This window comes from Gymnogyps californianus, chromosome 10, assembly GCF_018139145.2.
Source record: "Gymnogyps californianus isolate 813 chromosome 10, ASM1813914v2, whole genome shotgun sequence".
In the NCBI taxonomy this organism is placed as follows: domain Eukaryota; kingdom Metazoa; phylum Chordata; class Aves; order Accipitriformes; family Cathartidae; genus Gymnogyps; species Gymnogyps californianus.
The window spans coordinates 9,319,857-9,346,463 of NC_059480.1; the positions used below are offsets into that span (position 1 = coordinate 9,319,857).

Consider the following 26,607-nt stretch of genomic DNA (forward strand, 5'->3'; position numbering starts at 1 on the left):
CATTTTCAGCTGATTTTAGTATCTTGGAAGGGTATTTGTGTCGTAGGTAACGGTAGCTTAAGGAGTGCCTGTTTAAGTGTTGCCCCTGAGTTAGTGCTGAACTTATTTTGATTTAGTTTTACTTTTCACCTGTAACAAAGGTTTAAACTTCAGTTTGTAGCCCATGCAGTCAGACTGTGCATTGAAAGTCCCATAGTTTTTTGGGCAAAATAAAGCTGTTTACTTTGTGATTGTCACTTTAGCTTTCAGGTTCTCATAAATATTACTGTCTTTGTTTCATTAGAAAGCAGAGGATAGGTTTACAAACCTGAGCCTCTCACTCTCCTGCAACATGCAGTGGTATTTCATACAAGTGGGGCATGGAAGTACGTAGAAGAGGTTGATGGCAAATGGACGTTTTAACACTCACTTACCATTACCTTTTTAGAAATAACTGGATATACCAAGGATCCACTTAAGAGAAAGTGCAGGTCTTTGCCCTCAAGAAATGTCAACTGCTTCTATCTAATTTAGTTCTGTGCTACCACATTTGTCTCCCTGTTGTCTGCCACCACTAGGTGTGACCCCCCCCCCCCCCCTTGGTGTAAATGGGCCTACTAAGAGGAAATGTTAATGTTTTGCAAACTTTTCTAGATAATAAAACTATTTCCTTTGTCTCAAGATTTAGTTAATATAGTAGAAAGTCTCTCTTTACGGTAAAGGACTTCTTCGGTTCATGCAATTCCTACTGTTACAATATCTTGGTGTCTAACTAGTACATAATAATGTATTTATCCTAATGTCACCAAACGAGACGGAAAGAACTTATCAACACCAATGAGATGCAGATAAGCAGGCACTCGTTTAATTCAGCACTGGGAACACGGGGGATAGCTCTGCCAAACCATGTTCACCTTCACATCAAAATCCATCACTTTTTATACACGAGATGTTAACATATTTAATCATTCAACACGTATTCATTGTTATTCTGTTAAATGATTGCTTAAAATTTCTTTGCCTACCATGTAAATTACTACGCATGCCCACTACGATTTTTGAGACCTGTACTTCGTTAACCTTTTTGAGTCGGTGGGTTTCTTGAGCCGGTGGTCTATGAGCCAGTGGTCGTGATCTCCCCCTGCTGGAATTACCTTTCCCCTAGTTTCACTTAAACTTGGCAACACTGAGCGGTCCTTCATGGACCGTTAACAAAGCAGACTGTCATTCACTGTGGTTTCTTAAACAAAACAAAAAAGGCATTAATTTCTAGTGAAGTTTCTATAGTTAATTGTTTCAAACCAAAACAAAAAGCCATTAATTCGCAACACTAATAACATGCCTCCTGGCTGCCTCCTAAGGAAATAGGAGTATCATTTTACAAATGCAGCATTGAGATGTGAAGGACATAAATTAAACCCCTTTGTATTTATAGAAACGTTTAATAGCCTACATCCAAAGTTTAAAGGTATTTAGGCTGTAGCACTTGAAACCACCAAGGGTGAGCTCCAAAACAAGTAAGTAGTGAGAGCAGAAGGTTAATCCTCCAGACCACAGCTCTTCTCTGATCCCACAGGGCACTGGTGACGACCAAGTCACAAGGCATTTTGCGTATCGGTCTATGCTGATCTTGGTTCTGCTACAGCTGAGTGGAGGTTTGATTTACAGCATGACTGCCAGGCTCCTTCCCTCTCCTCCTCCCGCTGTGTGTTCCCTCTTCGCAGTGGCATTAATGCCTGTCTATTCGTGGTTACCCAGTTTGAGATAGCAGAAGAGTAACTTCTTTTGTAGTGCTAGTTTTATGTTGATTTAGGTGCCTGCAATGACTCACCCTAGGCTCAAGTAAGTACCAAAGTTGATACAAAGGAAAATCCACCCTTCTGCCCTGAGAAGGAGAGGATTTAAACTGGATCAGCAAGCTAATCTGACTCATTCCTAGCCACACAGGCACTCGTGTGTTGGTACAGTGGGGGGAAGGAGCTGGACTACGTTTTGGAGATGAACGGTCTGTTTTTATTAGCAGCCCAGCATTAAATCTGCTTGAGCCAAACTGAAACGATACCATACCCTCAGACTGTGCAGTTCATGAGCAACCCTGGCTGCCCCAGCGGTCTGTTAAACACTTACCTTGGAAGCTGGTTTTTTCCAGGTCATGATGTGTCTTTCCTGATGGTCTGTGTGTGCCCTCATGTACTTTTCAGAAACACACTCGTGCACAGAAGTGCCTGAGTTGCCGTCAGGACTGGAGTTCAGTTGTGGGTTTGTTTATGCTGAAGCCTTGTGGGGGATGAGTTGTGTGTGCAGGAGTGGGAGTGCTGAGGTGGCTCCAGCAATCCGCCTGTGCGTGGTTGTGATCCCCAGCAGAGCAACTGGAAGCATTTAAAGAGGCTGAGTATTCACCCAGGGTTGTGTGAGAGGTGGGTCATGGCTGGAGGCTACAGGGTGATCTGAACAAAGTAGCTCAAAATTACCCTAGATGTGCTTGCAGAGAGTAGTTACTCTCCCCATGTCCAGAAAATCTGTGTCCTTTTGAGAGAAAAGCCATAATCAGTAGTAATATTGGTCTCCCACTATACCTCTTTCTGTGCAAGATAATAGCAGTTCATAACGTGTGTAGCGGCGAGGAGGGCAAAGTCCAGGGAGAGACAGATTATCTCTTGTTCAGGACTTGGAGTGAGAAATCAAGGACTGGAGGTGATGTGGGAATTAATTTCATTCTGGGTCTGCCTGCTTGAAAAAGTTTCATTAAAACCTCCGGCTGAGTGTAGGGCAGACTGTTACAGCCATGCAATCCTGTTCTCCTAGATCTTTCTTTAGGCAAAGGCTATTTAATAACTGTAACAAGCCCTGCGTGGTCAGGTAGAGCTGTTGAGGAAGGTACCGCTGCTAGGTTTGTTTCCAGTGGGTGGTGGTAACCGAAGGGTTGGTGCACTGAGCACTTTTTTTCCTCCGTGTTGCAAGCAGATTTCTCCCTTTTGGACAGAGCTGCGGATCTGTTCCCAACTTCGCTTAGTAGAGGCAGTCCATTTTGGAACAGGGTTTCAGGTCTGCCTGGTGAAGGGTTTTGTGACGTTTGAGAGGTGCGTGGAAGGTCTCCCTTGCTCTAGAAGTGATGCTGAGACCCAGGCAGCAGCCTGGAGAAGGGTGGCATGGAGGGGTCGGGAGGCTGGAAGATAAGCAGGGGGCAAGGACAGCGTTTGCACTTGTGTGGAAACCACTGGGCCTGGGAGAGAGGGGACCACCAGGATGGCTTGGAGGGAGCTGGGCCCTGGGGAGTGACACGGGTCCCGTGAGCAGTCCCGCGGCAGCGGGTCTCTGGGGATGTGGGAGGTGGTGGGGAGGAGAGGCTTGCTGCGGAAAGCAGCAGGGGAGGTGGGTCGGGGAGCTGAGGAGGGTCCTTGTGCTCACTCTGCTGTTGATTCGAATTCAGGAAAATGTGCTGAGCGCCAGCTCTTCTCTAGGGACCCAAGGCATCCGTTTCCACCATTCTCTAGGGCTTGTTGGGATTTCCGTCTTCTCCGTTTCAAGAAATGTGTGAAAACACTTCTGCTGTAGCTGTGAGGAACAGCTGTTTTGAAACAGTTATACTTGAAATCTGTTTTCAAATATAACTATGTCTTAAATCCATATTGCAAAACAGATCTGCCGCTTAGATGGGTATACATTTAGGATTCTTTCCTCAGCACCATTCATTACATCAGGCTCTACCTCGCTTCATAGTCAAGGGAGTTTCCTTGTGAAGCATAGGCTGTTGCTTCTGTGTACATTTGGTTTTCTTTTCTATTTTTATGTAGATGAGTACATGAGTATTTATAAATGAATAATAGTAATTTGGTTTTTTTAATCTCTTCTTTTTGTAAAAGAAAAGCTCACTTGCTAAATGCTAGCAAAGAAATGTTTTTATTGGCAGCTCTAAGAGAGAATTCCAGATGTAGTAAAAAAACCCTGGTAGCAACCTTAGGATTATTAATGTTGCTTTTTAAGTAGAGGCTGATTTCTGACACAGTTAAAATTCTACATTATGGGCTTTATTATATTGTCTTGAGTACTCTGTTAGTTTTTATAATGAAGATATTGGGCAATACGTGAAGATACTCAGTTATTTTGTCCAATAAAACCTAACCCTATAAATAACCTTTTTATCCTTTCTGTGGATGTTAACAAATCAGTTTCTTTTTGCAAGATTTGCTGATAAGAGAAATCTAATGTGTGTTCCTGGGACTATAAATTGTTGACAGAAATGTTTTTTTGCAAGGGTATCTTGGAACCTCTGGGTTTGAGTTTGGTTTTATTTAATTAGTATGTGTGAAACCATGGAAGTCAAGAAATGGGGCAGTGAGCACCCTGGGTACTTACCTTAAGCAACAAATAGTCAATCCGCTGAAACTCTTTTCTGGAAAAAATTATCTGGGTAAGAACTGAATAGCTGTGTAAATAATAATGTTTGCAGACAGATAATAAGTACGAAATGTTTACCTTTGCTACATATTTTAAATGTGAATTGCTGGCACAGGTTTTTAAGTAAGACTTCTTTCTGCAAAGAGCAATAAGTAAAACCTTGATGTATAGTAGAGCAAAGTCAGTAAATGTAATGATTAATATTTTATGTAGTCTTTTTATAAAATGTCCAGGAATATTTATTACTCAGGCTGAAATGTATTATCTGCGTAGGTAGATATACAAAGATAGGTACATTTTGTCCACCCCAAATGGTAGAACCAGTGTTACACTGAAAGACACTGGGGAGTTAAGAGTTTGTCAGGGAGGCAGGTAGCATGAGCTACTGAATTTAACTAACGCTTTTCCAGCCACCTTGATTATACTGAACTTGAGTATGAACCATGACTAACTATGTTGTGTGTTACAGTTGGCTTTATTTTAACTTCGATGTAGTGGGCCTAGACTCTCCGAGGTGATACAGTGCAGTATTAGATGAGCAAAAGTTTTATTTATTTATTATAAAAGACAAGTGAAAGAACGGAGGATGTGTTTTATAGTTGCCATATTTAATGGGGATTTTCCATTTTTAGATTTCACGCAGTTGCCTGTGACAGCTTCTCTTGAGTAAACTGAGACGGGAACATCTTGTATCGGCTGTTGTACCTGTACCTGCCACGATGAGAAGTTGCATAAGGTTTCTTTTTCTTGTTAATTTATGCTTTTATTGTAGTGTAATTATTATAAGCAGGTCAATTAGTAAACACATTCCTTGAAGGATTTTTTTTTCTCATTTAACAAAAGTTTTCTTCTAAAACTAAAGCGTATAACAGTATTAGTATAAGTAGTATATCAGGCCAAATCACTGATTATGTATTAAGCAGGATCAGTCCTGAAAACTGCCAATTTACTTCTCCGGACTCATGAATGAGTATGTTGGTTGCTTCTTCTCTTTGCTGTTGGAAAAAGTGTGTACCTTTTTACTTGTGGTCTTACTCTTTGCTGTTTGGTGACTACTTGATGAAACAGAATTACATATAAACTGAACAGCTATTATGTGTGTGCAGAAACATTCACTTGCACAGTTTGTCTATGAGTTGTATTCTTGCATAAATTAGCAGCTCTTTCCTCCAGGATTTAACCTGCCAACCTTTCCTGCATCACTAGTCAGGGTTTGAACACTGATTCCTCAAAAACCCCAGCAGGATTATGTGAAACCAGAATGGATGCATGTTCTATAAGAACCTGAGTGTTTACAGCTAATCTGCAGACCGAACCACTAAGTTAAAATATTTTCATGTGTCATGTGTTTTTGTTTGTCAGTGATTAAGCAGGAGTTACCTAAGAACAAAGTTCCAGTATCGTAAAGGCAGCGGACTTTCTTGCAGTGTCATAGTCTAACTGATGCTTATGAATACTGCTTAGGATCCTGTTGTCCTCTGCTTTCCGTTCTCTGCCCCAAAATATTGGGTTTACTTACCCTCTTTTTACAGTCAAAAGCAGTCATATACTTCCAAAATTAATGAGGTGACCACAAATTGTACTTCAACTAAATTTTAAAGCCCCAGTGTAGTATTTCACTAAGTCTTTCAGAGGTTTTTTTTGTTCGATGGTTTTTTAAAGGCAGAATATTAAACAGCAAACAGTGCATCCCTTTCAAGCCTTTCAAATTTGATGTAACCTTGAAAATTTCCCTAAAACTTTTCATTTTCAGATTAGTTCTCCAAATTGATTATTAATTATGTATTTTGCTTTTGAGTTTTTAAAATACCATACATTAAAGGCTCAAAATAGCAATTGTTATAGAGAAAAATGCACATGCAAACATTGTATCTTAATGAAAACAATCTTTTTCTTTTACAATGTCATTAAAACTGTTTTTTGGGGAGGTTAAATGACCTTTTATTTAAAAAAAAACAAAACAAAACCCACAAAAAACGTATCGTCACGTTCAGCTGCATTGGTTTTGCTTGCAGTAAAAGGTAATTGTCTTACTGCTAGCACTTTAGTCTCAAGTTAGGGATAAGTTTTGTTTCTACATTGTCATCAAAGTGATTTTTTTTTTTATTGGATGCTTAGTGATCCATTTAGCTGACTTCGATGACGTTCTGCTGGGAACGTGATGATAAATCTGTTGGATGAAGGCATTTTAAACTGCATCTCCTTTGCTTACCTGGAATTTTTCTCTTCAGCAGCATAGCAAACAAACAAAGGAAATGATGAGTTAAAATGCATCTTGTGGTGTTCAGTTATACAAGGAAAGAGGTGGAGCCTTGACATTGCCACCAAGGAACTTCCTTTGTCGTGGCTCAGCTCTCTTTAGAACCATCACCCTACAAAGATATTGCAACTGATCCTTCTAATGAGAATACTAGAATGTATTTTCTTACTTGTTCAAAAAGGGACTGCATTTTCCCACTCCCAGTTACAATGGTAATTACAATTAGTTACAAGCATGGATGCTCTGTAAATTTCACAGTCTGAAATCAATTGCCAAATTGTTAGACACTGGCACAGGAGCACTCTCTCTTGCTAAAGTTTGCTATCTCGTAAGTAGAAGATTTTAAAGAAAGAAAAATGGAGTCTTATTTGGCCTTTAAGGCAAGAAACTGCATTTGCAAAAGATACTTTTTTATCCTTAAAAAATTACATTTTAATTTAAGTGAAAAACTATTCAGTCCCTACTGTGAAGAGCTCCTATGCTTTATTTGAAGGTATGTCTCTGGTTGCTTTGCGGAATCGACCTTGATGTTGCTTGGTTCCTTCAAACTGCCTGTAGTGATACAGTGTTAACGATGAGGTTACAGCAGTTTGTTGGGGAAGAAGTTGATGGTGAAATCTTTTTGCTTGGAGTTTTAAGAAATTGTATGGTTTAGGGAAAGATGGAATTAATCTCATCCTACAAATGAAGGATATTGGATTGATCTGTTCCCAAAAGGACCTACAAATCTAAGATTCATGAAGCAAAGTTTCTTTCCATTACTACTGAAGGATCTTTTATGATTTAAACATTACTTTTTCAACTAAAATTTCTTTTCATTAGGGTTTTCAAAGAGTCAATGAACAAAGAGTCAGTGAACGTAAGACATCAGTGAAGAATAATATGGTATTGGCACTGTATCTTATGAATGAAAATTTACTTAGTTCAGAAAGAATTATCAAAGTTGTGCATCTTATGTACACATTCTTAGTTGCTTGATTTATGGTACTGCTTTTAATACAGTTGTATCAATACATTTGAAAAGTTAACTGAGTGAAGTGTATTTATAGTTCATTTTGCTTTTATGTGCAAAACACTGATTTTTATAACTGATAGCTCATTCACCGTTGCAGAAATTCATCTTCAGCCATTATGACAAATGTCCCTGTTTTCCATACTGATTTTCATTATTTTGTTGGGTTTTTTTGATCTTCTAGATAGATGGCATGATTTCTTGCCTTCACAGTAGAATACATTAGAAAGCTGCATCATTGTATTCTTTATATATGATAAATGATGCTTTAAAAACAAAGTGAATATCCTGACATCGTTAGGGACCCTGGAAAAAGTTACACATCTCTTCATAGTGCTCTTGCTAGGATTTTGGGGATGTTTCTCAGCCATTTTCCAGTATTGTCATGTTTGTTTATATAACAAGTGTGCTCATTGCATACTGGTACTGAGGCTGAAATCGTAGGACTGATGGAAAGTCCCTAGGAATAAAAGAACCAGCAAAATTCTGTTGCATACAGGGCGTTCATGGAGTAAGGTTACAGTTTCCTTCTCTTTTATGTAGGTGTCCCATTCTGTATAATGTTTGGAAAGCATTTCAACATACTTAGTGGTCGGGGTTCCCATGTGCAGAGTGGTGGCATTACTTGTGTTCTTAGGGCTTGTATGGAGGTGGTTGATTCACAGTCAAGATCATAAAGATTGCTAGTGAAGATATGCATGTAGGTATTCTGATGTGGTTGGAGAGAATCTTTTAAATTGTATAATCACGTAACATTTTCAGATCAATACATGCCATTCACGTGTCATTTAATTAAAAACCCAGGTCCTGAATTCCTTAGGTTCTGTGTTTGTGTTGTGTAGTGTCCAAAGAAATAAAAATATTAGTAAGTACTGCAGTCTGTTAAATGGGAATGGAAGAGTTTTTCCTCGTGTATCAGTGTCTTGTTTCGTTTGTGTTAGGGCTTAAGACTTCTAGCCTAATTTCTGCATAAAAAGACCTACTGGGATATAGATTGTAATAATATGTTTGAAAATAACCCCTCTGCCAACAGCTATAGAGTTTACCACTAACCTTTTCTTCTCTCTTTTCAGATCTTTTTGGATCCCTGTCTAATTGATCCATGTTTCCGAACTCTTCCTTGTACCCTTCGCAAGCAGCCAAAATGAAGTTGAAGCATGACATCAACCCTGTTCTTCTACAGTTTATAAACTTTATAATCTTGGTGTACTCCTTTGTAACGTACATTCCGTGGTACATATTTTCAGGATCAAGGCAGGCTATAGCAAAAGCCAAGCAGGTTAAAGCTAAACCTGTGAATAACAAACCTGGGGGTGCGTACAGATCTGTTAACAGTCTACATTGCTTAGCTTCAGTTTTATATCCTGGATGTGATACACTCGACAAAGTTTTTAAATATGCTAAAACTAAATTTAAGGACAAAAAACTCTTGGGAACACGTGAAATCCTAAAAGAGGAAGATGAAATCCAGCCATCAGGAAAAGTTTTTAAAAAGGTAAGTCTTTTTTCAGTCTGCCTTCAAGATTTTTTCAAAGTGTGTTTACTTTCTTTTGCAACACTTCTAGTCCAGTAAAGCAAAGCAGGGATAAAAATAAGTTTCTCTGCTTAGATTAAGTAGTCGTGACAAGAGTTAAATTATCTAGTTCCCAATCTTTTTTTACTTAGCATTTAAAACAAATCTAAACCTTCTTTTTGCATTCTTGAGTAGATATCCTTTTTTATCCCTTTTTTATGGTTTCAGCCAAAGAAAAAACACAAATGTGTTTTAGGTATTTGTTTTTAATATTCAGCTGATGATGTAGCTGACTTTAACGTTTTCCTTTTAGGTGAATTAAAAAAAAAGTCTCCCTTTGTGTTATTCTGAATTATAACCAGACAAATATAGAAAAATTACTGGATGCCTATACTCAGATGTGCCTTTCCAGTAAACTTAATTGTAACTTAAGGATTTACTGTTTTGCCCTGTGAATTCAGGGCTTAAATGAAATGTTTGTTTGGAAGAGGATTGCACAGACTTTAATTGGAAGAGTCCTTTTTTATTATTTTTTTATTATTCCTTTCAATCTGCTTTAAGGTGAACTACTTCTCTGCTAATCGTAATCATGGTGTGTGGGGGAGATGTAATTTCAATATAAAACTCTGTTTCAAGGGACTGACTTTTTATAGTCTTTTAAGTTCAGGCCTGTGTTGTCAGTTGCTGCTTTGTATTTGTTCAGAGGCGTTTAAAAATGCAGTTTTGCCTGGAGAAGCGAATCAAGATACCATTAACAGGATATGTGTATATATGCGGATATGTGTTAAAGGTCTGCATTTCTGTATTAGAAGTTGTTAACTACACGCTATAAAGACAATTTTTAGTTAAGATTAGTTTTCCTGCAGAAGAAAAATGTATCTCTTCATATAATAAAGAATTCCTTAAATACTGCTAGTTTTAATTCTGATATAGGAGTATAACGTTTAAAGTAGGATTTTGTTAATATCACAGTACACGGTGAAGTTTAGTTCTGTTAAAATCTTTATAGAAGCTGTAATTGTTAGTGAAACCTCCTCCCGGCTATGGAGTTAATTTTTCAGTATGAAGGAAATGCTGGGAGAAATGGTACACATAATCTTTCTTGATGCACATTTTGCTGCCTCATTGCCCTATAAAGAAACAAAAAGTTCATGTTGTACAAAGTGGGCTTCTGAGCACAAATCAGAATTCTGGCTGCCTGTGATCTGTGCTCTGTTTTTTTTAAACATAATTAGTAATGTAAGGCTTAAGAACTTAGGAGTTTTAGCCTTTTCCATTATGTAAGCGAAGTGTTCTGAATATCGGAAAGCTGAAGAATGTTAGTGTTGACCTACTTAAATTACTTGTTTCTAAGTATTTAGACTTAGAAATTACCTAAGTTAGGTAATTTTGTCTAAGCTTGACACAACAGTTCATTATGGTCGATTGTCATACTTGCCCTCATACTATTTTGTTCCAAGTTGTGGCATTATCACATAAGTCTACTTATAATTTCTTTTTCCGTTAAGGAATACAGTGTTTCTGAATACCTCATAACATGTTTTAGCAAATGAGGAAAATCGGAAAATTACACAAGATACCTTGTTGTTTCTAAATGTCAGGGTTCTTTTCCTTTGATTTTTGTCTTTCATACCATGCATCTTTTTATTGCCTGGTTCCCTTTAGTAAAGGCAACTTGTTGAGGTTTATTTGGTGCAACTTTTCGAAAAGGTGCATGACAATTTTAGCTCTTAGATATAATGCATATAATTTCTATACCTTACAGGAGTTGCAAAACTTTTTAATTTTTTTTCCCCTTTCAGAAATGGAACACAGTGGGAATGATTGATACATTTTTCTGAGGTCATCTGCAAGTCAGGGGCAGATCTGAATGTAGATCACGGGTCTGTGTACTGAGTTGAATTACCTATTAGAAGATGTCTCTCTGTGCAAATTGCAATGGGCTAGATTAGCCTAACTAATGATTCATTGATGGGGTAAATATATATCTCAAAAAAAAAAAAAATTAAGCTTCTGATTCTTAGGAGAACTAAGTGTGCTCACACTTAGCCAAGCTCACACTTGGCTAAAATTATTTAAAGGTAGATATTTAACATCTTTAGGATGAGATACTACGTTAATTTATTCTGAGAACAGTGATATCCCAGACAATCTGTAATTTCTGGAATTTTTATGATATTGTTTAAAAGATTTATTTATTCCTGTGTAGTTGCCAAAGGAGCAGAAATTCATGGATGTTAATAAAATACAAATACTTGCTTCTGCTCACTTTGTTGTTGCATTTTGTAATATTTCATATATAGTTAGTTTTTCTGTTTCCTTATGTAGTGCCCTTTACATGGAATGGAGAGCATACCTAATATTAATTTCATAAAATATGTATTTAAGTCAGGATAAAATAATGTTGAAAATACTTCGGAGATTAAGGTGTAATTAATTGAAAAAAATAATTAATTTAAGCAGACCTTAAATGATGCCCAAAAGATGAACTTTATTCTGCTGGTTGATTATTTTATATCGTCTTAGGTTATATTGTCATGTGTTTGCTTTTATATATGTTGGTATGTGGATTTTGCTTTGTTTGTGTGTGGGTTCTTTTGGGTTTTTTTGGGAGGGGTGGGTTGTTTGTTTGTTTTGGGGGTTGTTTGTCTGTTTTGTTCTGTTTTAAAAAGGGTTTGTAACCAAGAACAGAATTAATGGAAACATAATAAATAAGACATAGTGGGGAAAAGTAAACACGATTTTGGTATGGGAAGGTGATGCATCTAAAGCCTGTGAGACTTACGTGAAGCAATAAGCACCTGGGCAAGCACTTGGGAATTCAGAACATTACTCACTATAGCTGATACTGACACTTACTGTGAAGTTGCAGGAAGGTTCTTGCCATGCCAAGTCACTGAGCAGTAAAAGAGTAGCTTATGATGTTGAAAAACATAGGGTGCTATGTAAATAATATTTTAGGGTGGGTTTTTCAGAAGTGTTCAGCTGCAATCCATGTTTTCATGTGAAAAAGGCCAAAAATGGACATTTCAAATAACCTTCCTTGTATTGTTTTTAATATACTTTGTACAAGGAAATGTATTTAATTTGTGATCACTGGTTTCCAAATTGTAGTCAAGGTTCTTCAAGCCTTATAAGCTACTTCTAGGAAGACCTTGAAAGGTAACGGAGGTCAGGTAGTTTAATGACTCTACATGTGCCTGCAGCTTTTTTGAGAACATTTTATGACACCTTCACACTAAAAATTTGCATATGGTTGCCCTAAAATCCAGATTAAAGAAATGTTCACTGTGCAGCAAGTGTTTAGTCTCTATACTTTGCTGGATTTACAAATATTAATACAGTACTGATATTTAATAATATTTTCCAGTGCATTAAATAGATAAATATTTTTAATAACTTGCAGTTTAAGTATGTTTAAAAGCTGGTGCACTAGAGGGCAGTATTTTTCTATTTAATGTAGTATTTCAAAGTAAACATTCAGAGGTGCTGTCTCTTCTGGTTTAGTGCTTGGTTTTATGTGTCTGTTTAATCAGTTCTTGATAATCTTGACTTCTTGGGCCCTTCTCTTGCAAACTCTTGGACAGTTACTTTCTTTACATGTGTAAGTAGTTATCTAGCAGAAATAAGTTGTGAAAGGTGTAAAATTAAACGTGTGTGAACGTTTAAAAGATTATGGCACAACATCAGTCTTAACAGCTGTTTACAGTAGAAACTCTACATTGGAAAATATGAGTGAAAGCTACTGAGGGAAGGGCTAAGAAGGGAGATGGATTTGGAGACATACTCAAACATAAGGAAGGACGAGAGAAACCATAACCTGCTCTGTGTCCTGCAAAAGAAGCATATAGGGAAATGCAGAAGAAAGGGACATAGGGACAGAGGCAGTATATTAATATGTCATATGGAGGGAATAGAGAAGAAATGCTGGGCATGGGGAGGAAGGGAACATGGGAATTTATGTGGAAGGCAGTAGGAAAAGTAAAACTCAAAATAGCTTCATTGAAAAAGATCTTCTCATCTGTTTTCACATGTCAGTGTGCTTCAGAAATATAACTATATTTCTATATATAGAAAAATAACTATGATTATCAGTGCTATACTTCCTTTCTGTGGATTTTCTAGCCTTTTAAGAAGGGCAAGCACCAATAAGGCCTTCTTTCACTACTTTATCTCAAACTTGTTTAAGCAATGAGGATAAATTATTGAAGAGAATTTAAAAAAAGGGGAAAAAAGCAGAATCACAAGTGTTATTCAGAAGGATCCATTTTGACCCTTTAATGATTTATTATTCCAACTTCAGTGAGTTACGTGGTGAATAGTGGAAATTACCAAAACCTGTTCATTTACGGATTGGCAAACTTACAGAAACAGTAACAAGAATCTGCTTGTATTTCTTGGCCGAATTATTTGAGAGCAGTATCCCTGAGGCCACGCTGTGGGTAGAGTATAATGGTGGAAAGGCTGTCACCTGATTCACTGCTATAAATTGTTTTCAACTGATGAGCTTGTCCAGAATTTCCAAGTCTGTGTTTGGGGGAAACGTGTCCCAAATTGTAATTAAAATTCCAAATTACTGAAATTTGGATGGACAGGAAGAGGTGCAGTGTTTTCTTTGGAAGCAGTAAAAGTTTTCCACACCATAAATATCTTGGTGTGTCGAAACCGAAAGGAACTCCCAGGTCCTTCTCCTTGGGAGGCTTTAGCTGTGAGCGCTGGTAGCGGTGTGAGCCCTCTGCCCTGCGGTGCTGCGAATGTGGTCAGGCAGCAATTCTGCTGTGATTTTCTCACCGGTTACAGCAGAGAAATTCAATGTGATCTTTCTTCTCCAGTAAGGTTTTTGGCTCTGAAACAGCCTATTTGCCAATGAAGCTGAGTTTCTGTAAATAAAACAGGAAAACCTGAGCAGATATTTGTGTGAGAAATGTTTATTTTCTGGTGAAATTGCTAGGTATTGCTATTGTTGGCAAGTATTGTTTTTCAGTTTTGTTAAATGATATTTTCCCATGAAAACATTTGTGGAATTTCCAAGCAGCTGCACATAATACCTGTCCTGAGTTAAGAAAGCTTTGTCCTGCTAAAGAAGTAGGTTAATGAGCAATATGCAGCAAGGCTGTAGTAGGTACAACTCAGTTACCCAATAGTAAACTTCAGCAGTTTGAAAAAGTGTTTTGATAAAAGAAATCTATTAGATTTTATTTTTCTATTAGAGGTTGAGAGAGATTTTCAAATTCATTTTATTAAGGAAGTGGATGTAGAAATACAGGCTCATTAGAAATGTAGTTACATGCCAAAAAGTTGTTAGATTTTACAGCCCACAAGTTTGAAATTTAGTTAAAGTTGATGAATGAAATGTGGAAAACAGAATGGGGGAGGAGGGAGAAGTTTGCCTTTCTAGCCTTTTTTTTAGTGTTTGCTTGCATTTATTACTAATGCTATGTAGTCAAAGGAAATGTCTGAAATACTTGACTAATAAAATTTATATTTTTCAAAATTGTCAAGGTGCTTGTATAACTAGGTGGGTAAGGTATAATAATTTAGAGTCTGAATTTTCAATGTAAAACATCTTCATACTACATCTGTATATGAAAATATCTAGGATATCCTCAAAGTAGTATCCTGTCACTCAGTGAGAAAATAGTACTGCAAGATGCAAGTGCACACATAGAAATCTATGATAGTGACCTGTAAATTCAAATCCAATTTTGGTGTGCACCAGCTTTCCCATATAGAAGAACAGTGAGAGTGCTTAATGTTTTCCACATGACTTTTCAGTACTGAGATTTGCCAGTAATTTCCAGTCTAGTCTTCTGTCCCACTTGTGTTTGACAGTAAAAAAGGCCAAAAAGATGACTCCTCTTCCCCCTGACCTTTGTTTCGGAACAAACAAAGGGAAAGGAATTTTACAATTTCTGACTGAGGACCCATTGATACACTGCTTTCTGGATTCCAGTTTCCCTATTTTTTTGTTTGTGGGTTTGTTTTTTTTTTTTTAAGTAAGAATGAACACCTAAATATCATATTTGTGTAGGAGAATTGTAGCCCAAATATCCAAGAAAGCACATATAGAGAATGTATTGTACTAGCTAGTGCTTGTCACCCTTTACTTAAAATAAAACAAACCTTTGTAAAAACTAAAGGCATATGGGTCAGATAACCATGGCCTTTTGGAGGGCTTCTGAAGCTACGAAATACAGTGGCAATTGTGTCCTTTCCTAATGTGAAAATAGAAGCTGAGGTGATAAAATGCATGGAGATATTGCAGTATTTGTGTTGGAATTTCCACAGTCCCTGTAGTTTTTGGCAAGAATACTATTGATTATCTTGAGTAAACTGCTGTTATAATTCAAGCAAATATTACTTCAAACATCTGTGGTTTCTTCATGTGGATGAAGATGTAGTAGGACATGTGTTAAGGATTTTCATTTTCTAAATTGAATTTATTATTCTTACTAGGTCATCCTTGGCAAGTACACCTGGCTTTCATATGAAGATGTATACATTAAAGCTGTTAATTTTGGAAATGGCTTAGCAGTATTGGGTCAGCAACCAAAGACTAACATTGCTATCTTTTGTGAGACTAGAGCTGAGTGGATGATTGCAGCACAGGCATGCTTTATGTGCAACTACCAGCGTAAGTATGCATCTTTCCTAAAATTCTTATGTCTTTTGATCTTACAACACAATCTGAAAATAAACCTTTTTCTTACTTCACTTTACACACTAAGACAACTCTATATAGAGTTTATGTAGAACATTTAAAATTACAAATAAAAAAATACTGCATGAGGTAGAGACTGTGCACTTTGTAGTCTTTTGCTTTACTGGATAGAGAAGCCTGTGTCTGTTTGCAGATATAGTATGGTTTCAGTAAGCATAGCTTGCTCAATGAATTTGTGAGAAGTTTATTTTCTTTTAATCTCAAATCAGTACAGATTCCCAAGTTTCTAAAAACAAACAAACAAAAATCACACATGAATTCATTGACTCAGTTTCAGGAGTTGACATCAAACCTTCATCTGTGCCTGTAAGTTTTGTTTTAACTGGATATTTTGTCAGTTCTTCAATTTTGATTTTGGTTAGTTTATCGTTATCTCTAAAAAGTGAAAAGGAATGAGTAAGTCCTGACCTTATTTTGGAGAGCTCTTTCGTATTAAAAAGTCGCTTAGTAACTCCTTACCAAACTGTAAGTCATTCCTTAACTCAAACCTTAGGCTGAGCTGATGTACTTTTTTATATTTTTGTATTTTTCTCTCTTCTCTCTGCCTTTTGACTTTTTCTCGTAGTCCATTGCATGCCATTTAATACATCCTAATTTAACCTGAGTGCTGATTTGAGTTTATGCTCAAGGACAAGCTTGAGTCCTAGTTATTACTTCAGAAACCTTAAGACTGTTTAGTTTTGGTGAGCTATTTAAAGTCAGTCTCATTCATAGTGTCCATTTTAATCATACGCTAACTGGATCTTGAACCCTGGCAGTGGACTGAGACTAGGTTCTCTGACCTGGACGGTGCTCCTCACTTTCTTATGGAGCGACCATAAGAGAAGTGTCCTTTGGGCTCTTCTGTCCGAAGTCTTAGTCCCACTCTGTAACTTCTAGTTACTTATACTTTAGTCTTCTGCTCTTTTATTGTGGAGACCACTAACTGTGTTGGGACAGAGCTGAGTCTGCTCGAGGATGAGAAGGTGCTTTCTTGGCAGGATGTGTACACTGGGCAGTTGCAGGCTGTGTTGGAGGTGCCTTTGAGGAGTGGCAGAACAGGACAGACTGGCTGGAGGTGTCCTTGCACAGCTGCACTTCACAGCACAGAGCAGAGACAGATGCAAAGCCAAATCTGCTCCCCTTTCACTCGAGTCACGTAAAGGGCCACAACTGTGTCTGAGGTACATCTCTGCCATGGTGGAAAACCTGCTGTATACCCTAACCTAGTCTGAGCCTAGGCACAAGGATGTGCGTAGGAGCTCTAGGCCTATTTTTCTTGCTGAGAAACCTGTTGAGTGCTGATCTCAACATGGTGTAGGAATTGTTTTCAAATGTCTGTTTCATCATCACTCCTTAATATGTCATTCACCTAACTGTAAGCCCAGCCTGGCTGGGTTCTGTGATGCTCTCAGGGGGACATTTCTCATTTTCCCACAGGGCACTCTAGAAGCTGCTGTTCCTCACAGGCTTTGGCCTCTTCTCTCCCATACCACATTTACCTTCCTTCAATAAGAGATGGGCTGTAAAAGCCAGATGTGCAGAAATTCCTGATTTACTACCTACCTACACTAAAGATGTATAGCAATTAGATTTTTTTCAGATTTTGGAAGCAAGCCTAACAAGAAAATTGTATCTTAAATGGTCCCTCTCTGCTCTAAGCATGAGCCTGTTTCAGTTTGAGAAGCCATACGTTCATGAGTGTACAGCAGTTTTCATTTAAATAAGTCTTTACTGCAGGTCTGTGTGGTTATTTTGTGTATACCCCTGTGCTGTATTATAGCCTCAATTTTAAGGGTGGAGTTGGTTACAAGATGTGCTGCCCTAGCTAATACCATTTCAAAATCAGCCTGCTTGCCTTGTATGATAACTGGCTCTGCGGACAAGGAGAGTGGATATTGTATACTGTGATATTAGCAAGGCCTTTGACAGGGTCTCCTGTAGTATCTGTACAGCCAAACTATTCAGATAAAGACTGGATAAGTAGATAAGATGGATGGAAAGTTCGTTGGACCATTGGCTGAAAGGATTGCAATCAGTAGGACAGAGTTAGTTGCCAGCCCTCAGCGATTGATATTGAGTCCAATACTGTTTAATGTCTTTATTGAAGGCCTGGGTGATGGGACAGAGTGCAAACACAAGAGGTTACAGCCTGTAGCAAGTTGGGGGAAGCAGCCAGTACACTGGAGGGCAGGGCTGATGTAGAGAGGGGCCTGTCAGCTGGAAAAGTGGGCTGTCCGGAACCTCATGGAGTTCAGTGAATGCAATTACAAATTCCTGTGTGTGTGCTGGAATACCTCATGCACCAGTATAGGCTGGGGGACGACTGGATAGAGAGCAGCTTTGCAGAAAAGGACCTGGGGGTCCTGGTGGACAATGAGTACACAGTCCCTTCTTGCAGTGAAGGCCAACAGCATCCTGGGTGGTAGTAGCATGAGTGTAGCAGGTAGGTCCAGGGAAGTAAACCACCTCCTTTTGGACACTGGTGAGACTACATCTAGAGTACTGTGTCCAGTTTGGGGCTTTCCAGTAGGAAAAAAGACATTGACATACTGGAGTGAGTCCAGTGGAGGGCTGCCAAGATGCTGAAGGGGCTGGAGAATGTGACATATGAGGAGAGGCTGAGAGTCAGGTCTGTTCAGCATTAAGATGAGTGAGTTGAGATCTTGTTGCTGTCTAAAACTATCTAATGGGAGCATACAGAGAAGATGAAGCCAGACTCTGCTCAAAGGTGTCTTTTGATAAGACTGGAGGCAACAGGCACAAGTTGAAACACAGGGAAACTTGATTAGATATTAGGACAAACTTCTTCATTGTGAGGGTGGTTAAATACCAGAACAGGAGCCTAGAATGGTTGTGAAATCTCCATCCTTGGAGATACTTAAAACTGGACTGGCTATGGCCCTGAGCAATCTGCTGTAACGAACTGTTTTGTGCAGGTGATCTTCCTAGGTGCCTTCCAACCTAAATTCAGTGATATTTTTGGTCCTTTCTTCAGTGAGTGACTGCTGCTGACTTGCCTACCAAAGCAGAGATCTGCACAGGCTGTTCTCAAATGAGATGCCTGTGTTGCTTTTAAACTTCATGTCTCATAATACAGTGTGTCAGTTCCCTCTTATCACTTTTGGGATCTGTTGGATTCCTAGTGACTATCCTGGGAATAAAATGCAAAGGCTTGTATCAATCATTTTTTTCTTTGGAAGTGAAGTACACTTACAAATCCTAGGAAGATTTTGTAATTTGAGGAAAAAAAAAAAAATCTGAGATAGTGGATGGATGTCGTGTGCAGAATGGTATGCATGTGGTTTTGGTTTTGTTGGATTAATGTTTTAAGTTCCCTTATTGAGACGTGCTTCAGCACACTGTCTGACGTGGTATTTAGCATCTAAGCTGTGTGTCATCTTACGTGAACTTGACTGACTTGTGTGTTGGCAGATGATGACATTATGCAGTATTCACGGTTGGTTTGCTGAATGAATTATAAAATTCAGATAATGTTAAAGAAGTAGTGTGGCAAGACATTGCTAAATGACTTATATTAGCATTTTTCAGTTTACAAGTTTCACAACAGCTAACTGCTATGGTAGTGATGTGACATTCTTTCCGAATGTGAAATGTATTAAATCTGATGGTATGTGCCCAGAACTGATGTCAAGAGACCAAGTTCATCTGCTTCATACATAGTGTTGGAGAGAATGCCTTTTGCACTACAGAATTAAAATGGGGACAGTAATTTTTAAGTTATAGATTACTCGCACAAACAGGTGGTTTTATAGTTAGAAATGCTTGATTGTAAATTTCACATTGTTTGAAGCTATCTAAGTCTTGTATTTGCAGGAGGTAGAGTGGGATTGCTAGTTCAAAAACGGAAAAAAGTACTAACATGAAAACAGATGTTCTTCCAAAGTATCTCCTCTTCATCTGTGTGAAGAGCTCTTCAGCAGTTTGGGCAGATAAAACACCTGAGTGTATAACCAAATAATGAAATAAATAGGAAAGCATAAGTTTCATTTTTCAATCATGCCTTCCTGAAGCTTGAGCAGAAGTGGTTTTGTCAGAATTGATTTGGCTGAAGCCTTTAAAGGTATATTTTGCTTTTTATTTTTGATGTATGATAGATGCTGAAATACTCAGTTTAAAACATTTTGGTTACATTGAAATAAATGGCAAAAGTTCTATTTGTTTCTTTAGGACAAGGCTTTGTTCTTGTGTATTAGCTGGCAAATTTAACAGTGTTCAGATTTTTGTTTTTGTCAGACTTTTAGAGCAGTATTCCTAGCAGAAGTTCAGATATCAAAGACTCACATATACTATTGCATGTGTAAAGTTTAAAACAAAAGATAATACCTTCTCGGTATGTTTTCAAGAGAATAAGGAGAGAAAAAAAATTACCTAAACTTTCAGACTTGCCTGAAAAAGTTTTAGGTGCCAGTGTGGAAAAGTGAGAATTTCACAGCTCAGAATCATTGCTCATTTTTTTTCTTTCCATGATATCGGTACACCATCATATAAATGGTGTATCTCTCTTTCTCTTTGGCTCTGTCATATAGCTCTAAGTTGTCCTTGATGTACTTATTTGTAGATGAGTAATTAACTACATAAATTGTTATTTCAGAGATTATACTTTTCTTTTCGGGCAGTGTGTCGTCTCAGTTGTGCTTGTTGGCTTGGGGAAACTGAATTTCTGCTAGATGTTTATATAACAGAGGTCACTGCAGTAAGTAGAGAGAGCTCGTGGGAACTAGTAGAGGCACTCTTCTGGACTTTGCTCCCACCAAATTAAAGAAAACACAGTGCATGTGCATTTGCCCTGCAACAGTTCTGAACTATGATGGACTGTTTTAACAAGGAAAAAATAAGTAGAGGTCAACTATTTACTTTTCTGTGTAAGAAAACTGCTTTTGAGTTCTTCCTTAGTATGCTGCACTGGGTTAGTAACTCCCTGGATTTCAAATCTTAAGAATACAACAGAGTTTGATTTTATTTTTATTTTTGCTGCAGTGAACATAGTATATTTACGGCCCTAATGTACAATGGGGTGTCTTGTTTTAATAATTGTGTTGTTTAAATATTCAGCTAAATCCGGACTAAAATACAAAAGAAATTCAGATACCTAATGTGACAAAACTTCCAGCACCGGTGGTGTAATTATTAATGATTGTTTTGATTGACCTTACAACTTTTTTGAGATGCCCCTGTTTAGCATTCTGCTTGGAAAATAGGAAATTATTTTTTTTTTTTAAGAGCAATACCTTTCTTCCTTTTTGAGTTGCCTTTTTCTTCCCCAGTCTCTTCCTGTCTTTTCTCATGCAGTTCCCATAAAAATGGCAGGAAATTAAATATGATTTTAAAATTGTTAATATGAAATAATTGTGGTTTAACACTCTATCGCTAATGAGCTGTCCTTAAATACAGGAAACAGTGTTTCTAATAGTCAATTTCCTAAATATTTTCTTTCCTTGCTATTCTGTATTCTCATGATATCAGTTCAATGTCTAATGATTGTGATGATTAAACCTTTATTATGTTGTTTTAAATAGATGGGAGAATATGATAGTCACAGATTATTACTGAGTGTGAGAATTAATCTGCTGATGACATGTATTACAAAGTTATAATAATTTGTTATTAGCAGTCACTTGTAAAAGGCTAGTAACAGCATGTGAATTCTGAAAAGAGAAGTCACGTAAATGAAAGCTGTTCCTTTGCTGTGTACGAGAGGACTGTTAAACCGTGTATTAAACTGAGAACAGATGCCTACTTTTAAAATGGTAAAAGCCATGAAGGTACAAGAGTAGATCTAGAAGAGAATTACATAGGGTAATGTGATTTTGGTACCTCTAGTTAGACCTTGAAAAATAGTAAACGGTCATATAGACAGTGGTTGTTCTTTATTCTGTCTGGGAGTAACTGAAAATTACGCTGTATTTAAGCCCATGTAATAAGTATTTTTTAAAGCACAAAACTATACCGCCTTTATATTAGTTGACAAATATTTTTACTGTGTTGCCTAACTTAAATAGGTTAATCTCAGCCCTTTATTGTAAACTATATTTGAAAGTGTAACAAAGAGATTCACCATTCCCCCCCCCATTTTCTGTTTCAGTTGTTACTCTGTATGCTACTCTGGGAGGCCCAGCAATAGTGCATGGGCTAAATGAAACGGAGGTGACCACCATCATTACTAGTAAAGAATTGATGCAAACGAAATTGAAGGTCAGAAAACTGTTCTTTGTCTATCTCTTTCCAGTGTATCTGTTCAGTATTGTTGAAAAGCATAGTTCTGTTGTACGGAACAATGATTTATTGCCTTTCTATAGGGCAGACACTTCTTTTAGAATAAGATTTATGTATCTGTCTTCATGTACAGAAAAAACTATAGTTAGCCTTCAGTGGGATTTAGGCTCCTCAATGACTCTGGAGAACAGGATGAGCAGTTTGCACTTTTGAAGAGCTGCAGTGCTGCCTGGAACAACACCTTTACAAGAAACTGCTACGGTTTCTGGGTGGATTTAGTGCCTATAAATTTATCAGTTGAAGCAAATGGGAAGAACAGAAAAATGTACAAACACTATATGAATAGCTAATGTGATCATCCTCCTGATTTATTGTTGGATGTTTTCCCAGCAGAGAATGGCTCTTAAATCTAAAGATGGGTGCTCGAAGAGTTAGAGCTGTTTTCCAGTGTGGGGGAAGGCTTATTAAATATTAGACCAGTCAAAAAACTTTCTTGACTTTCTGATCCAGATTGAATACACAAGTGGAACAACTAATCTGCATGAGTTTCATCATCATGTGTTTTGGGGGAAATAGACCTTTCACATAAGTGAATTGTTTTAATGAAAAACTGTGCACTGTTGCTGAATTTTGAATGAGAATTTCCCAAACCTTTTTCTTTTTTAAGTTAGTAGAATGACAGTATGTATACAATGCACATTTATTTCAGCTTGCAGTAGGAGAATGAATTTCTTCTGCTAGAGATGATAATTATCTCTTCTTCCACTAGAACATTGATAAATGTTTTAGAACTCAGATTTTTCTTACAATGCTTAACTAGTGCTTAACTGCGGCTTATTTTAAATAGCATAGTAATCAAGGAGCAACATAATTATTGTGAGCTCAGTGTCACCAGTTTCTCTCAGTGTTCTATGAGAGTGTAAAGTCAATTATCTCTACAAATCATTGGAGTCTTATTTGTGGGCTTTTCTTGAAATAAGACGCAGATCAGTAAATGGTTGGAAATGTTTTTGGACTTGTAAGTAGAAAGTTCCATCAGTCCTGCAAATCTAAATGTGGAAAGTTTCAAGCTTTGCAGCTGTTTGAGCTAGACAAGTTTATCCTCTGATATTTTAAATCCTCAGATTTTTTATGTCAGTGCTTTTTTAATGTATACAGTCGATAGGTTTTTTTGTTTCTTTTTTCCTTCTGTTGGCACAAACCTCATGTTTGATTTCTGAACACATGTTTATTTCCACAGGAAATTGTTTCTCAAGTTCCACTGCTGCGACATATTATTACAGTGGATGGCAAACCAACAACATGGTCAGAGTTTCCCAAGGGTGTCATTGTTCACACTATGGCTTCTGTGCAAGCTATGGGGGCCAAGGCAGATACTGGTAGGTTATCTCTTCTTTCTATTTGGATCATCTCACTTGTTGTCCTACTTTGACCCTGTTGAGTAAACTTGGGGAAATAGCAGATCTCAAAAAATTATGCAGTGATTAACCTTTTATCATCTGCTTTTTCGTTAAATAAAATCTGTGGGTTTTTTTGGTTTGGTTGTGGTTGGATTTTGGGGTGTGTTTTTTTTGGTTTGTTTTTCAACAGAGTAAAATGCTTTTAATAAAAACTGTCTTCTCCACAACCAAGTGTCACATGTTGAAGAATAATTTTTAGGATAAGCATTTAGGCCAGGATAGAAACTTAGAAAGCATTCTTATGATCAGACATATTAAAACCAGGTTATCCAGAGCACACAGAGAAAATTATTGTGCATTTTATAGCAAAAGAGGTCAGTAATTCGCTACTATTAAGTTTTGTTAAATTCACAAATAACAAAATGTAAAATAGCATTTAAATCTGATGGAACTTTGTCACTTTTATTGCATTTCTGAAAGTATCAATATACTATGTAAATTTCTTGAAATCTATTTCCAATCTATGTAACATTTTTAGAATTAGAATTCAGAATTTCAGAAGGTGTTTTAACTATTATCATAACAAAATTTTATTCTTGGCTCTGAAGAGCTGCTAAACCTAATATCTTAAGATTTCATTATATCAGTAGTTGCTTTCTTCTGTTCTTAGTCTTTGTGTTTTCAGAATCTTTGAACCACTGAAGGCACATGAATATTGGATTGAATTTTGTTTTAGGAGTAGGGTGGCTGGTTAATCCATCTGCTGTTGATGTTCAGGGGAATGGCAGGTTTGCTCCCGACATTGTGACCTCTTAATTTCTTTAAAAGATGGTTTTCCCCTTTTCATGTACCAGTTTTAGGTACTATTAAAACTGTTTCAGACAACAACAGCAGAAAAAAATATGGCTATAATTAATTAGCTCCTTGAGATTTGTTAATCTATGTGCTATGTAAAAAGGTGTCTAATCCTTCTTTCTTCAGTCTTTTAAATGTCACAGACTATACACTGTAATAAAGGAGTATTATCTTTGTCAAGTTAACCATTCATAAATTGTGGAATACTACAATAAATTGTTTGTGGTCAAGCATGTTCAATTAATATTATATTAAGTACATGAGCTGCTGCTTATGGTTTTTTTCCTCTGTGTTGTTCATTATGCAGGATGGACAGGGTTCAGTGAGTGGGAAATTATTAAATATGCTTTCACTCTTCTCATTCAGCTTATATGTTGTGCCGCATGTATTGCGCGTTATGCAGTTTTTCCTCCTGAATAAATACAATTGTTTTTGTATTTTCTTGCTCTTGGTGCAAGTATTTAACAGCCACTTTAATCCTATTAAAGCAATTGAACTTCCTTTAAATATTTATAGAAATTGGACCTCATGTTGGCTCAGCAGTGCCTTGCTGCAGGTGTTGCAAATGAGGCAGCGTGTTGTTCCCCTGCCAGGGAGTGCGTGAGAAAGTAGCTTTGCAAATGGGGGTTGACCCTGTGGCAGCGTGGAACCAGTGCAGCATACCTTCCTAAGGATGTGAAGCTCAGTGGCATTTTGGAGAAGCCAAAGCTCTGCCCATTTTACTCTTCTCTGCAGGAATATGGGAAACATAACAGAAAAAGTGTTGTCGTGGTAGACTGGGACAATCACTCAAAGTATTGCTCAGCTAATACAACGAAGTTCCTACTCTTTGTGAAGGCACTTAAGCTTGACCACAATATTTTTAACCAAAAGCAAAATGTAATAGCAATAGTTGTGTAGTGTTATATTGGAATGACTGCTGAAATATGTTAGTACATCAGGTCTCCCAGTCTGATAGGCTCTCCACACATTATACATTCTCTTTTTTCAACACAAATTACAGGAAACAAGCAGCAGGCCAGGCCTGTGCCCTCGGATATCGCGGTGATCATGTACACAAGTGGATCCACAGGAGTTCCCAAAGGGGTTATGATCTCCCATTGCAACATAATTGCTGGGATAACTGGAATGGCTGAGAGGATTCCAAATCTGGGGTATGTAGCAACAGTTACTTACCAGCAAATAAGGGAGTCATGTAGTTTCATATAATTTTAGATTAATTACTGTGTAAAATATTAACTGTTTTATATTGCTTTGTCTGTGACACATCGTACTATGCACTGGTGTCTGAGCATCTTCCAGTACTGCATTAAATGACATTACTACTTCGTGTGCTGTTTGTTCTCTCATCTTCTGTATGTGGGCAAGACTGGGACACAAGCCTGTGAGGCCACCTTGCACTAGAGTGGTTGAAAGCTTCCCTAAGCAGTACTTCCTTTGGTTAGTGTTAAATTCTGTGGTTTCTTTCTGTTTGGTGCAGTTTTTAATCTTGTCCACAGAGTTGCCTTTACTCATCCCAAGATAATTAACTGTGTGTTATGGTTGCAAACATCACACTTTGTTCATGCCTTAAACCTACAGTATGTAGTACGCAATTTTTGAAACAAAACCCATATTATTTGAAATACATTCTCAACCTCAAAGGCATTTTTCCACTTTCTCTAGTTCTGCAGTAAGCTCTGTGTAAATTTAGCTTAATGACTCGTCTGAGGACTCTAATGGTACAACATAAACCTATCTCTTAAAAATTCTTTACAGGGAAAAAGACATCTATATTGGCTATTTGCCTCTTGCCCATGTTCTGGAGCTGAGTGCTGAACTTGTGTGTCTGTCTCACGGGTGCCGCATTGGTTACTCTTCGCCTCAGACATTAGCTGACCAGGTACGTTGTAGATGTTAGCCCTTATGGTAAAAAAAAAAAAAAAAAAAAAATTACATCAGATCTTTGTAATATTTCTTAAAAAAATGCTACAACAAATCTTCTTTTCAACAATTCATGAAACAGGGTATTGGTGGTAGTCATGACTGGTGCTCTGGACTAGTTTTAATTGTTAAAATACAATTTAAATGAAAATGATTGTTTGAAAGATATGCTATGTCATTTTGCTTCTCATGTTAAAAATCTTGAACGTGTCTGCTAGTAAACTTGTTCTTCGCTTTAGTCCTCTAAAATAAAGAAAGGAAGCAAAGGTGATGTTACTACACTTAAGCCAACCCTCATGGCAGCTGTCCCGGTAAGTAACTGAAGGATAA

General features: G+C 37.5%; 1 protein-coding gene across 1 annotated transcript in view; it reads left to right on the forward strand.

The window, feature by feature from the left end:
* The window catches only part of ACSL3 (acyl-CoA synthetase long chain family member 3), a 51,780-nt gene that overhangs the window by 11,104 nt on the left and 14,069 nt on the right, over positions 1–26,607 (forward strand). Inside the window, exons 2-9 of the mRNA XM_050902409.1 lie at positions 5,010–5,113; positions 8,723–9,144; positions 15,619–15,796; positions 21,969–22,078; positions 23,340–23,478; positions 25,358–25,508; positions 26,113–26,236; positions 26,517–26,588. Coding sequence (XP_050758366.1) covers positions 8,752–9,144; positions 15,619–15,796; positions 21,969–22,078; positions 23,340–23,478; positions 25,358–25,508; positions 26,113–26,236; positions 26,517–26,588 — 1,167 coding nt within the window. The 5' untranslated portion in view covers positions 5,010–5,113; positions 8,723–8,751. The remainder of the gene's footprint in view (positions 1–5,009; positions 5,114–8,722; positions 9,145–15,618; positions 15,797–21,968; positions 22,079–23,339; positions 23,479–25,357; positions 25,509–26,112; positions 26,237–26,516; positions 26,589–26,607) is intronic.